The sequence below is a fragment of the Ascidia mentula genome, chromosome 7, assembly GCF_947561715.1.
Source record: "Ascidia mentula chromosome 7, kaAscMent1.1, whole genome shotgun sequence".
Taxonomy (NCBI): Eukaryota; Metazoa; Chordata; class Ascidiacea; order Phlebobranchia; family Ascidiidae; genus Ascidia; species Ascidia mentula.
In genome coordinates, this window is record NC_138572.1 from 17088964 (window position 1) to 17103900 (window position 14937).

General features: G+C 36.9%; 2 protein-coding genes across 4 annotated transcripts; both read right to left on the bottom strand.

Moving 5' to 3' along the window:
- Nucleotides 1–11: 11 nt before the first annotated feature.
- On the bottom strand, nucleotides 12–11018 carry LOC145908250 (enhancer of polycomb homolog 1-like). 2 transcript variants are annotated; one of them, XM_082995489.1, is made up of 16 exons: nucleotides 10666–11018; nucleotides 8449–8605; nucleotides 7214–7377; nucleotides 6548–6664; nucleotides 6091–6177; nucleotides 5740–5888; nucleotides 5164–5334; nucleotides 4600–4735; nucleotides 3819–3953; nucleotides 3335–3430; nucleotides 3045–3154; nucleotides 2518–2648; nucleotides 1962–2105; nucleotides 1695–1740; nucleotides 1403–1545; nucleotides 12–1195 (listed from the first exon to the last, which is right to left on the bottom strand). In XM_082995489.1, the coding sequence occupies exons 1-16, from the start codon at nucleotides 10816–10818 to the stop codon at nucleotides 297–299; spliced, it is 2838 nt and encodes a 945-aa protein (XP_082851615.1). In that variant the 5' UTR covers nucleotides 10819–11018; the 3' UTR covers nucleotides 12–296. The 2 variants fall into 2 exon arrangements, with proteins under 2 accessions (XP_082851615.1, XP_082851614.1); XM_082995488.1 differs by having other exon boundaries at nucleotides 1953–2105.
- A 208-nt stretch (nucleotides 11019–11226) lies between these two features.
- On the bottom strand, nucleotides 11227–14724 carry LOC145908484 (uncharacterized). 2 transcript variants are annotated; one of them, XM_082995778.1, is made up of 6 exons: nucleotides 14538–14724; nucleotides 14233–14268; nucleotides 13667–13948; nucleotides 12969–13060; nucleotides 12328–12433; nucleotides 11227–11886 (listed from the first exon to the last, which is right to left on the bottom strand). In XM_082995778.1, exons 1-5 carry the CDS (start codon nucleotides 14629–14631, stop codon nucleotides 12356–12358), a joined length of 582 nt encoding a protein of 193 aa, XP_082851904.1. In that variant the 5' UTR covers nucleotides 14632–14724; the 3' UTR covers nucleotides 11227–11886; nucleotides 12328–12355. The 2 variants fall into 2 exon arrangements, with proteins under 2 accessions (XP_082851904.1, XP_082851905.1); XM_082995779.1 differs by lacking the exon at nucleotides 14233–14268 and having other exon boundaries at nucleotides 14538–14701.
- Between the last annotated feature and the right edge of the window lie 213 nt (nucleotides 14725–14937).

Genomic DNA, 14937 nt, shown 5'->3' on the forward strand with positions numbered 1-14937 from the left:
GACCTCGGGGTTTTTAATTTTATTCATTATCTAGCGCTTTAACGAAGAATGACGTCATCAAAGAAAACGTCACGCACACACGATCTCTACCAAAATCAAGTAATGTGGGAGGGGGGTGGGGGGATTGCATAATATGCGAAACAGCTTTGAAAGTGAAGGGGGGGAAAGATTCCAAAAGTGCACTGTCATCGTTATGACGTAACAAACTAAACCCGCACGATTATATTTCAACCAACTTCGCGCGGCGCAATAATGAACATGCTCGCCGCTGTCAGGGCGCCACCACGCGGCGTCCTTCAAGTGACCTCCATGGGGCGCGAAGACTTGTGATCAACTTGGGGGGGCTCGGCAGTGGGCGACCCGATGTCGATTTGCACTGTGTGGTTCACCTGGTCATCCGATGAGCGGGGAGTCTTTTTTACGGGCACCGCTTTGGTATCCGCCGGAGTTTTGCCCTTCGCTGATTGGATTTCGGGCATTTCAACGACAACCCCCCCACTTCTCTTCGCACTTGACGGGGTGAGGGTGATGAGGGAATTCCCCAGCTTCACGACGTTGCCCCCGATCGACAACATTCCGCTTGGAGCCTCTTGACTCGATGACGTAACAGCGCTTGCAGATGACGTCATCAGATTAAGGCTAATCGTTTTGGAGGATGAAGTTTTTTTGACAGCGCCATCTGACGGCAGCATGTGGACGAGGGTCCCGCGGGGTGAGCTTGGGGCGGAATGGGTATTTCGCACTGGAACTCCACCACTAGATGGCTCGCTTTTAATCGACGCCAACACATTGTGAGGGAGGGTCAGGTTGAGGTTCACCGTGTTCCGTTGCGTCCGTTGCCCGGCAACCGGCTTTTTGCCGACGTCTTTGCCAGATCTGACGTCATCATTGTTTCGGAAATCCCCGACCACAGAAGAACCCGTGTTGGTGATTTTGAGGACGGCTGGAACTCCAGCGGAACCTAACTGGACCGTTGACCGCTGTTGACTTGAAGAAGCGGCGACTGACAACGTCACTGGCAGAGTGAGACCTCTCTGCTGCCCGCTAGCGACCAAAGTCGTGTCGGAAATGCGAGGTCTCGAGTTTGTGGCGCTGTTGTTTAGGGTAAGCACCCCGCCGCACGTCACACACCGACTTTCGGGGGGTTTGGGTTTGTGGGGGGTGTGACGGGGGGTAGCGGGCAGTCGCGTTACACCTGAAAGTAAAAAGAATCGAAATTGAAAAAATATGTCAAGAAGATCAGAAAAGTCAGTCTGTGGCACCGACTGTTTTGTCTTCAGTTGTCATAAGAGTGAAAGACGGCATCATTCCAATCTTTTATGATAAGATATCATAGAAATATTAACCATCGTCTGTCACCCAAGTTACTGTGGATCACACCCTCAACATGCTCGCTACCCACCTATGCTGTTTTGATGCGACACAGTTGTGGTTGTTGATTGCGTTGGCATGGTAACCAGTGCGGACATAGCAAATGCGATTGAAGATTTGTCCAGCTCCAAAGAACGCCCCCCTACTGCCCTCTTGTGTTTCGGAGAGGAAAACCTGTAAACATATCTGAGTTCAAATATTCGTAAACCCGCAAAGGTCAAATATTTCCCTTAAAAATGACTTGTGGACAATGAAAGCTTAAAAACTGAGAGAGCACAGTTTAAAAAAAATTGCAATCCGGCAAAAAAAATCTCAATACAAACCTGGGCATTTTTCGAGCACCTTGGTCGCGCTTTGAAGACTTTAAATCTAAAAACATTGGTTGATGAAAGAAAGGGAAAATAAGTAAGTCTGTTGAACAAGAAATGATGGATAAACTGACAGATCAGGGTGAAATTACATCTTCCCACAAGTTAAAATTCCAATATTAATATGTTTGTAAATAGATATTAACCAAAAATCTACCTAAAATAAAAGATACAAGTTATGCTAATAAGAAAACAGTTAAGTTGGTTTTATACATTTCTTGCCTGCGTGTTCCTTCAACGAGTTAGATTGATGACGCGGTGAATTCCAGGGTGGGTTTGGGTCGGAATCTGTCGAGTCACTTTTACTCTGTTGTTTTGGAAGTTCATCGGACGCACGGAAATGATGCCATCGATTTTTCTTAATTTCTGCCAAATAAGACACGGTAAATTTTTACTGTTTGAAATCTGAACAAGTTCGTGTAAAAACTGAAGATGGAACAAAGATAATTTGCTGAGCATTGTTAAGCAGGGGTTTCAAACACAATGTGACAAACTGTTAATGCTTACAGCACATGTGCGAGACCTGCTGATATCAAATTAGAGGCTTTTCACATTGAGAATGATTGTAGAAAAATGAATTTCTTAGCAGTTACATATGAGCTTTACTGTTTGTTTCGAAAATTTATAAATCTGTGAGTTAGATTCCCAAGAGGTTTTTTGCTTCATTACTACACATAATTTCCCGACCAAGATGCTCTCTGAACATTGATGCATTGTAGTTTCGTGGAACCCAGGTTAAAGATTTACGCCTGTTTCATTTTCTGTCGCTACGACAAACCTTGAAGTAAATTACGGAGAGGGGACGTTGGTGGTTGATGGTCGTGATCCGAACACAAATCCAAGTTTTCAATTTCCTTCTGATAAGGATGATAAGCTCGGTCCAAGTGGATCCGACCACCGCGACCCATTCTAACACAACAATAAATTTTCACATAAGTATTTCTGAGTGAAAAATTGATAAAATAGCTGGATTGAAACGGAATAATGTTATTGAGAATTCCACTAAACAACAGCATTACTGTAGTAATGTCTTTAATTCAGGATTGTTTTTATACCTGTTGGCTTTTTTACAGACATTTAATCTAAATCAGGTAAGAAAATGAGAGACCATGTCAACATTTGAATTTAAAGTCCAGTTGTTTCTTGAAATATTGATACAAACAACTTTGTTATAAAATATGGTGATCTTTATGGAAATTCCCCTCAGACTCATTAAATCAGTTTTTCCTCTCATCCATTTCAAGGGAATTGAGTATCATCACAGGGAAATAACCATAAATATAACAAGCAATATTAATAAATCACCTTCTTCTTGTAAATCCGATGCAGCGTTCAGGTACATTGAGCGTCGTCAAACAGTATCTGTGTTTCTGCTCGCTCATCCATGACCAATCACCGACCATGGTTTCTTGTGGCTGAAATGTTTACAAAATAAGTAAACGAGACATAACATTGTTTTCTGTTTGTTTTTGCTTCAAATATTTGCCCATCAGACTCATTAAATCAGTATTTAAGCTTTCAGGTGAATCAAGGATGTTTTTAAGATCATCATAGGGCAGTAACACAAAAAAGCATGAGGTTAAGTTTGAACTTACCGAGTAATAAACACAACCTGGTTTACGTCTGAACGTAAATAAACCGTCCGGATATTTCTTGGCATCAAATTCATCAGAAGGTGAAATTGAACCAATCTGAAAATGTTGATTTTGATGTAAATATTATGTGGTTTGGAGTTGAACTTTTGTTGAGATTACTATTGTTACAAAGGCAGAAATTTCTATTGTTACAAAGGCAGATATTTTACAATGTGTTTGTAATAATGCTTCATTGCAACCAATTATTCATTACATGTCATCTACTGTCAACCAATAATTAATTTTTAAAACAGACAAATTTGTTAACTTTATGGAACCAACTTAATCATCCAGACCCACTGGGTCATTAGGCAAAACATCTTGTCATTTTAAACATACACGGACATTACTTCCAGCTCAAATAAAATAACAAAAAAAACTGAACAACAAAAGTGAAAAAGTAAAATAATGAAAAGATTTTTTACACAATGGATTAGAATTTTACCTGTTCCTTGACTTCTTCGTCGCTCGAAGGTGGAAACTCATATTGATTCATCGTATCTTCCACATCCTGATAAGTCGACGATTTCTGATATGATTTCTGTGTGATGGAACTTGACTGTCTCGATGGAACACTCACCTAAATTCCCAGACAGATTTTATTTTGTTTGGTGGTTACAAAACTTTTCCAAACTATACCTTCCTTTGCAAAACAAAAAAAACTAGGCCAGGCCACAGCAATTAACCAAGCTCATAAGAGCGGAGATATATAAGAACAAATCCCAGCCATTTGTCTGATGATCGTCTTTTGTTGATATTAAAAAAGAAATTGTTGAACAAATTTAGGTCTTTGTGGCCCATAACGCTGTATGGCAATATTTCATCATAGAGCTTATAGGAGATTCACAAAACGGTCCAATTACCAAATATTGGCATAGCAAATTACTTAGTCAACTGCAGGCCCGCAAATTGTAACCTCACTTGGAAACACACCGTTGTACAATTGTCTTTGCATAGCCACAACCAAAATTTACGTGGGCACGACCGCTTTCTTTAAAAGAAGCAGCTTGACCACAAATGTTGCAGTGAACAAACATTAAGCTGTGTTATTCGTGTAATAGCAATTTCGTTCCTTAATAATTCTGTACATAAGTGTTATCAATATAGTAATAACACTGGCCACCAGAGTAAACTAATGGTTTGTTATGGCCCGCAACAAAATGTAGTTGGACCACACTGACTTAGTCCATTACTAATAAGTAAATGTCAAGATGAGGAACACAAACCTTGTACGGATGCTTTATCCTCGATTCAACATTTGTGTTCTGATTAATGAATGCAGAGTTCGTTGTTGCGTTCGCTTGAAGTGTTTTGAATCGTGGTCGTTTGGTTTTAGGCTTTTTAGGGCCTCCCATCATTTCCCTGCAAATGAGATGTGCAGAAGATGTTACAAACACAAAACAAAATAATCAGTTCCAACACAAACGGTTAGAACTTCGAGAAACATAACACTGCATATTTAATAGTAATTACGTTTTTTTCTTCCCAAGACCAACCTTAACGCCAATTGTTGTGCGCGACACACATATAAAATTAAAATTATAAAAGGACCTCATGTTTAAATGCAGATAATTTTATGAAAACGTGTTTCGATGCCATATTCATGGCAGAATTCAGAGCATGTCTGACCAAAGGAAAGTAACAGCTATTACATCATTCACAATGAGGCTTTTCATCACAAATTTACTTGTGTTTGCCCAATGACCATAATTATATGGAAACATTATCATAATTTTGGCTTGTTTAAAACTAAAAAGCAAACCAAAGTCATATTTGCATAAATCTGTTACCTATCTAGTTTTCCTTGCGGTATTGAATGGCTGTTCACATTCTTATGTTGTTTCAAGCCGATGGAACCACTCTGTAAGCGACGTCGCTTATAGCCGGATACGAAGAAGGATCGTGGTTTTTGTGTGCTCACAGAGCGTAACATCTTCCCGTCCCAATCTTTCATTTGATATCTGCACATAGAAATATAACATGTATATACAGGATGGGATGGAATTGGAAATTTGTGCAGTATTCGGAATATTCTGCAACAGTTTGGTTTTGTAAAAATGACACTTTCGACAAATTTGTTAGAAAGTGTTTGCTGGTATTTGTAACAGGGTAAATTGAAATTAAGTCTTTCCTTAATATCAAACTTTTGTTAATTACTTATTCACAGATAAATTATTTTATAAGCAGAGCTACAGCCTTGCTGACAAAGAATGATGGGTAATTATTAAATTTTTTGTGCAGGAAACAAAATAGTTTATGGCAAAAAAACACAAAACTATTTTAATATTTTACTAATTGACAAATAGGGAAAAGAAAATGACACAGGAACGATTGAAATATGTTTCAGTAAAGCATGATTCTAATACCTTTTTTCGAAGACTTCCAATGTTAAATGGAGCAACTCTCGTTTACTTTTTTCTCTTCTTTTTACCATCTCAAGAATCGTGACCGCTCGACTTAAGTCCCTTCGCAGTTTGAGCATCTTCTCGTACGATGACTCATCGTTTTTACGATTCTGTATTTTAATTTTTATGTGAAATTTTGCCGCTCAGCGAGATTCCTTCGCATTAATTTTATGTGGAAGACAGTTCTGTTGGAATTATAATATCTGGCAGCAACACAAGCATCAAATATGCAAAAGGCCAATATTCTTTCTTACCAAAATCTGAATATTACGTGGACAAGGGTTTGCAAACAGGATTCATTTCAAAACCCACCTTCCTAGTTTGCATCTTTTCTGTCCGTCTTCGAAAAGCGACGTAGCAATCGTTAGTTGAAGAGCCATCGCGTCTTTCTTGTCGAACCTTCAATTATTTCAAGTTAACAGCAATGCACACAACAAGAAAAAAAATGTCAAAAATCACTTGTGCTTGGGAGCTACCAAAATGGAGGCAATTATTGGAAAACGAAGCCACAATGATTCCTCAATCAAATTAAATCAATAATTCAAAAAAAAATTATTAACGTAAGAGTATTGGTTAAGACATATCATTGGTATTCTGTCAACACTGTGGTTTCATCTTCCAAACAACTATTGTTCAATGTTAAATCTTTGAAATCAATCATTTAGAACAAAAGATTTTACAGAAATAAGCCATTAATTGTTCCACATAAACACTTATATCTAATCTCACTAAAATTTATGTTTTACAAACACAAATAATAAAGTCTGACCTGATATATGAGAGTTCCCTTAACTTTGCTTCTTTTCTTGAGCCAGTAATTGTGGACGGCTTTAATTAAATCATCATCTTCCTTTAGTAGGAGTTTGGCTTCTTGTAACGTCACCAACTGTTTAGAAAACATTTCAGTTAGTTTTGGTATGACTAAACTTATCTGTCTGGTTGTAATGACAGGTGTTATATTACTTGACCGTTCATCAATTTGTGTTGTAAATGATTTGTTACTGTAGATAACTATAGTTAAATTGCTATACCTGACATTTTATTGCACAATAAATGCAAAATTCATGACATAGAAGCATGGCATATGTAACTGGGTTCCAACTTATCAAATGGAATTTTTCATACAAATCACTAATGCATTATTGTAGAATAGGGAGTTCCCCACATATATGTTTACACCAGTTGTTTTCAACCTGTTTGTCCTGGTGGAGTCCTTTTGGTGGTGTAAGGGTATTCACTGGACACCTATAGGTTTACCAAAAATCTACTTAAGCTGATGTTTAAGTTAGGGGTGCCACAAAGAATTTGCATGCATGTTTTAAAGTTGGCCTGAACTCCCTAATAACACTCTGGGCACCCTAAGTTGACTGGAACATATACATATACAGTTTTAGCCCCTTTTTATTTTAATACAAAGATTTGTCCATCTCCATACTTGATTCCCTGACGACTTTTCAAGACGATCAAACATTTCCTCAAACTGGAGGGAAGATATTTCCAATCCCGTCCGCTTCTTACTGTCCTTCAACCAACGTTCGTCTTCACTGTCCAGGTCATAATCAGGTTGGTCTTGTTCCAAAATGGAGTTCAATGCTTGGGCTGAACACAAAAAGTTGGTTTCAATAATAAATATACATGTTTATACACAAGCTAATTTTAACTGCATTACTGAATCTTTAGAGCAGCTTAAACAAGACTGCTCTTCTGATATAAATGTACTTTGTGGGAGAGGCAGCAGTTACAACAATATTCTTAACCTACAAGCTGATAGTTTAAAATACATCGTAATGTGCAGAGCCACCACAATATCTCATTTCAAAAACACAGTTGTCTCAAAATACAATTTTATGTTTAAATTAGTGTGGATGCAATACAAATGCCTGAGATAAAATAGTCAACAAAACTTTAAATATACTGTGTTTAACTTAACTAAACAACCCTGAAAATTGTTATTTACCAGTAGATTTTTTGAGGGTAATTTACTGCCTGTCTATTATATATTTCTATTCATATAATATACTATTATGTACATACACACAGACCCAAACAATTTGAGAGGGGGATACAACAATGTTTTCCCTGCTACATACTTTGGGGAGTAAATGTTTTACTATTGCTTCACAATGAACCACATTTTGAAAACATGTCACCTTTCATGATGGCCAATTTAGACAATTGTGTTCCAAACATAATAAATCTTTTATTTCAAATCTTTTCCCAACAACTGATATTTCACAAAAATGTCAACAAATATCATATTAGGTTAGAAAGGTTGTCGTAATGATCTTGTGACCTTTTTAGAATACTGCAAGCAATACAAGCAATGTTTTTCTATTAAGATGTTGGTATGACAGGTTTACAATTTTGATTGATAAACTCCCAAGACCCAGTAGCAGTAACTACTTATTTTTAGTAGAATCCGACCATTCGTTTGACAATGTCTCCACAATCAGAGATAATGATATATTGGGTCGATGTTATATTGTATGAGTCACCTTTTCTTATTATCAAATCAATTTTTTTTTTAAATCAATTTTGCTCACATGACTTGTACAGACTTTTGACCGCTTTTTTGCTGTATATATATATATCACAAAAACAAACACAATCAAATACAAAAATGTTGTAAAAAGTAGTACATAAATTTAAACAAAAGATGGCTGCAGTTACCTTGGTTGTGGATGTAATGTTTAGGCAATCGAAACGTCTTCCGATATAGGTTATTGTAACATTCCAGGGTGATTTCGGCTTCGGGAACGGGAATTACCATCACTTTCTTGTCGCCATAGACTTGCTGCGCTGATATGGCACGTTGTAGGTGATGTTCCTGCAAATAAAAATATTTAGCAAAAACGCATCAACTATTGTCCAGAAAAGCGTCATATCTGTGCAGTGATGAAAGAGCATTTTTGACTATATATGTATATATTCAATTTCTTGAATATGCTGTGTTAGTCTCAGGTCTTTAACTTTAGTAATTGCTCGTGCAAATAAAGTTTTTATACAGTCAGTCTGTCCAAAACAGTGCACCAGCAATTACTTAAGTTTTACATATTGTCTACATTTCATATTTTGCTGCTGATTCTACAACTCCAATTTGTTATGAAACTGTGCCATAATTAGCATGCCTAACTGCATGGGATCTGAGACTGCAAAGTGCAAATTACACATTTTCATATTTGTTTGATAGAAAAATAAAAAATAAAACTTTGGATAACTTCAAAAATTCCAGAAACATATCCTCTTGTATGAAAAGACTCCACCCAAAAAGAAATTAAATTTGTGTAATGGAATATTACTGTGTAACGGCCAGGGCCGTATCCAGGAATTTTTAACAGGGGGGTCCAAATTTGTTAGGGAGTTCCCCGATTTTCAGGTATAAACTAAGGTTAATTGTGGGTGAGAATCGCAATATACGAACACCCGTGTTCGCGCCAATCGTCACATAAACGGTGGCTTTCTGGCTTGCACAATTGTGTAACGCTATGAAACACTCGATGCAAGTTACTGCTTTCAAAGTTTAACAACTAAACTAATTGACTATCATGCGAGTAAACCGCTTGTCATTACAACGTGGCCACTGAAAAACGACGTTTCGTCCGTTAACTGACGAAAAATGACACTTGTTTCATAACAATGCAACATGTTTGGTAACAATGCCAAGTGTTCGGAAACGATGCTCCCTGTTTGGAAACAATGGCGAATGCACGATGCGGTTTTTAGGTCAACGTCAAAGAAAATACAGTGGCATTTGTTTAGTTATCAAAAAAGACCAAAATATTTCCCAAAAGGGGGGGTCCGGACCCCTCGGACCCCCCCCCCTGGATACGCCCAAGGTAACGGCACAATATACTAAACTGTACCGATTTAAACCACTTTACCAACCACAAATAGTTGATTGTTTTTTTTTATAATTGATGCCAGAGGAAATGCATGCCCAACACATGGTAACATAAAGCAGCATGGTTAAGCCATTTTTGTGTCGTTATGTATACTAGTTCCATTGGCTTTTTGGATCAAAAATCTGATTTCTCAAAGCTCGCGATTCAAACTTTCACACTTTAAAAGAGGAATAGGCAGAACACACTTGTATTTACAATCTATAATAATCTTGTATAGTTCAGTTCATGGAAATGTGTGTATATATAATTGGGTAAGACAGATCTACAAGGATAAATTTTGCAAATTTGTGGAGCTTTGTTGAAATTTTGCAAACGCTGTTGTAATAACTCTGTCACCACCAACTAATTGTTTTAGAATAAGGAAGGTACATGCATAGCAGAAAAAAACCCTAAAGTAATGTAATTATGTGTGTTGCCACTTCAAGCAAAAATCGCGGAAGAGGATTTTTGAATGCTGAGAAAAGACAACACATTAGAAATGTTTTTTGCACATGAACCAATGTTTTGCAATCTTTGCAGCAGTTTTTGCTTCAGACATTTAAAGGAAATGACACAATCAAATTTCAACATTTACGCCAACCACTAGGTGACTCACAATAAAAATTAAGAGTAATTTTACTTGGTATAATTTTAAAATTGGTATGATTTTCTTGATGAATTGAATTGATTTCGCAAAACTTTACACAACATTTAGACAACAAATTCGAAATATTTTGAAGTAAAAGTAAACTCCTGAAGGATAAATGCAAAAATAAATGTTTCAACAAAAACATCGTATAAGTTGTGAGCTAATTTGTGTTAAGGTGAAGTGTGATGCATTTCATTGTTTGCAGATATTCTGTCCACTTATATGCAGTGCAAGTGGTTGGGCGAAGTCGTTTTATTTCCCGCCGCAAAAAGATCGACTTGCATACGCGTAGTGCGCAGCGCCATCTAACGGCTACTACGCAACAATTACGGGAACAAAGAAAACCAAAAAACCTACCGATTCCTCTTCTTTTTCCATTCCCGAAGGCATTTGAGGCACTGCTCTGTTCAATACAGAGTAATCCTGCAAATCCGATAACTCCCTTTTCCAATAAATCGGCATTGGTTTCGTTGCATCGAGCGCACGCGCCCGAAACGAAAGCTTACTCATCGTGATATACCTTCTACTGAAAACAGCTTTACAAACCACCTTTTCGCCTTAAAACTGATATTTTTTCGCACCAGACACCAAGAACAGGGCCTAATGCAGGCGTTCGACTTGGTACTGGTGGCTTACATGTGTGCATGTCTGTTCGTGGCGCTTCGAAAAATCATGTACTGGTATGTTGATGTCGCATCCATCACATTCAACTGATTCGCATACAAGTGACCCACAAGGCAATGCGAAAATCCAGACACGAGACGCTGCGCACTAGCGTTCTGCGCAGTTTTCCCACGAAAGGAAAAAGGCATTTCGGAACACTTCGGATTTTGCGTTCGGAAATGTTCGGATATAATGCCTATTAGTTAGCAAAAAGATAATTATGACGACCTTTTTAGCTGCAAGATACTGAAAACATTGTTTTAAATATTCGGTATATTCAATTAAGTTGAAGATTGTGTCGGTTGAAATCTACATGGAAGATACAAATATCTACATACATTTGTGTGTACAGAAACAAGCACTCATAAACAAAAACAGCACAAAGCAAAATAATAACTCCCTTTTCAAATTTACCTCCTGGCGGTTAGTAGCAAACAGACTTGTTGCTCATTTACACAAAGTGATGCAGCATATGTACAAATACATATTTCCTTTACTACACACACAGCAGTAATTTCTTGTCAAATCCTTTTCAAATTTAATACTGCTAATACAAACACAAAATATCTGATGCTAACCACCATCGATGGAACTTTTAATATGTACCACCAGAAAACCTTACTTTCCTTGAAAAGAAAATTATTACTTGTGGTCTAGCAGGGAAGATATGTTTATAGTCTCCACTCTTTTTGCTTTAAGATATAGATGTAGATATATACAGAAGTACCAATAACTATTTTCAAAATCATTCAAATGCATAACATGATGTACAGAGTTTGTGCATGGTATAAAGCAAAATGACACCAATTAAAATAATATCAGTGCATGATTGAAACAAGAAAAACAACATGTGCTATTAAAAGTCTTTATGTTCATCTCAGCAATCCTTGTCTTTGCATCTGAATATAGCAGATCCTGCAACAGTTAACGTTTTTCAATAATTTTTGTTTACACAATTGCACTTGGCACATTAAACAACTTACGCCTAAGATGCAAACCCAAGTTTTAACTGATTGCTAAAAGTAATCTCAACAATATATGAAAGTCTTTTGAAAGCGATAATATTATTCAATTACTGGCCATTTTTTTATTAAAATCTTGAAACACCAATGCCCTGTAGGTGCAAAAATCTCTAAATGTTTTGCAAGATACGTCAAGTTGGTGTTTTTGAGTAAACGAAACACCATATCAGGTAACACATTTTTTTACATATAAACAGAATGCTATGGTTATGGCAATAGACAGAACTAGTTTATTCTGTTTTTGGCACTGCATTTGGCGATAAATCCGACTAAAGATTACGATTACTGCATTGCCTACTTAAAGTAAATAATTTTGCTAAATTCACTAAATTACCACAAAAATTGCCACTGAGTTAATGATCCTAATGGTAATATTTGTGACCATGCTTTTGTTTCTTCATCTTTTTCATTTGCTTTCTTTGGTGTTTTGGAAGATGTTTCTGGGAAGCAAACATAAAATCAAGTTTTTTCAGAAAATTTTTCTCGAGATAAGTTTCAAAACACTTCAGCTTCAACTTTAAACAAAGTCTAAATTGTTTTTATTCCCATGAAGTGCAGACTAGTAAATAATCATTAACTCTGGCACATCTTTTACAATAAAGGTTTTTATAACATTGGAAATTATAAAGGCTTCTTTTTGGTTTAATTCCTAAGGATAGTTTGGTTGAGCTGAAGTATTTTAACACAAAATACACAACATATTGCTAGAATATATGCAAAGAAAGTAATTTTTCGCAAAAAGTAAAAAGTCATTTTCAGAGGAATGTAGTTGCGTCAACACAAAAGAGAACCTGAACTCTGCACATTGCTTCATGGCTTTTTTATAATTTTGTGACCAATATAATTTTGTGATCAGTAAGCTTAAGTTATTTAACAAAAAAAAAACTGAATGCTTGCAGTTAGTTTGAACATATTGAAAACATGTATACATTTTATTTACCACCTTGTTTAACACAGTTGTCTACATATTCTTACATATTCATCATCACTGGAGCTTGAACTAGAACTGCTACTGCTGCTGCTGCTGTGTCCATGTTTGTGATGCTTGTGCTGCTTGTGGTGTTTACCTGGTTTAAAGTTTTGGCAAAATTTAGCACAAAGCTTAAAATATGGGTCCAAACATTAGCACAGCTTACAAACACACTTTTCCACAGCATCAATAACAGCAGTCGAGTTTGAAATATTGCAACATGCTGCAGGATTGGTTTAAAACTTTTAACTTTAAGGGCCACTGTTTTGAGCTAATAGCACTCATCAGTGCAACTATAAGGTGGCTTGATAGCTGGTAAGACTTCTACTTTGTGGTGACTATACAGCCACCATTACCCATCGAAAAAGTGGCCCTGTCTGCAGTTCTCTATAAAAACATTATTGCGCTATTGCCTATTCAACTTTAAGATTCAACACGAAATCGTTAATGGTTTACCACAGTATGAATGAAATTTGTGCAGGGGAGCAATTAGGCATTGGCTATTATGGGGTTGCCATGCCAACCTATTTTTTATATGCGAAGTGTGGTTTTTGCAATCTTTGACGTCACTTCTCTAAACTGTTTTCTTATTTCTCTGTGCAGTGTGCAACAACAGTTGAATTAAATAGAGTAAATAAACATAACAGGAAAAATTTAAGAATCACCAAGTGTAAAACAAAATGGTGTAAAAACTGAAACATACCATGCTTTCCAACTTTGACTCCCATTGCATAGCCGCCTGCTACAGCCCCACCATGGGCTGGGTAACCATGCCCCATATGGGGTTGTGGGGGGTAAGCCCCCGGGGGGTGCGACATTCCTGGTTGAACAGGGTAACCAGACCCAGGTGGGGGGTGATATGCAGGCTGTTGAGTGTAAGGGGCTGGGACACCAGGGGGATAGTGTGGGGCCATACCGGGAGCATGTGCTCCTGGGGGGTAAGCCTGTGGTGCCCCTGGGTGAGGTGGCGCTGTTGGGGCAACACCTATGTGACAATATTTGCTGTGATAGGAAAACACGAAAAATAATTTGAATTTGTAGAGATTGTCGGTACAAAAAAACAATACTTTTTGACAAAATAAATTAATATTTAAAAAATAAACGAATATAGATTACAAAAAAGAACTGCACATCAATGTATTTTTTTAAAATGATTTTTTTGGACAGTCACTTGAAAATAATACATGCAACTGACTAATTTTCATTAAACCATAAACTCAAAGATATAATTACAACTAATTTAGGAAATGGGTTTGCACATGATCTTACCGCCACTGTTTTTGTTCTTAGAATTTACTTGTGATTCTGCATTAGGGCAAACTAATAAATAATTCTACAAAAATCTTTTACAACTGTTAATTTAAACAAAAAGGAACAAACAATTGTGAGAAACAATAAATATATATATATTATTGCTATTGCCTTAATACATGATAGTTCACACATTGTCAATGATGCAGAAACTAGCCATCGTGTTTCGCGACAATAAAATAAAAACAAATTTTACATGTTGACATTTACACTATTCCTATGTAAATTTAAGTCGTACTATTCCAAAAAAATTCTTGCCATACCTGGTTGAGGTGGGTATGCACCTGGTTGAGGCGGGTATGCACCTGGGGCCTGGGGTGGGTAACCTCCATGGGGTGGGGCTCCTGGGTAAGACATCTAAGTGAGTTTATGTTAACTTTTGGTGTTTTTCTGCAAAATACAAGTACAAAAACACTGCAAGAGCTACATTTTCAACTAGTCCATTGAATTTTTAATTGCTTTTTTAATCTACTTGTACTCAAAGTACTGCTAAAATGATTATTCATCATGAAAAATAAAACTATACTGCTTTCATACGTAACAAAATCTACAAGGCTTTGTTTTAATTTATTACAAGTGTATTATATTACAACGGAATTAGTCTTTCTACTTTAAACACTGCTGGCGCAACGCGCGCTGTTCAGGACTTCAAGTCGGTCCAAT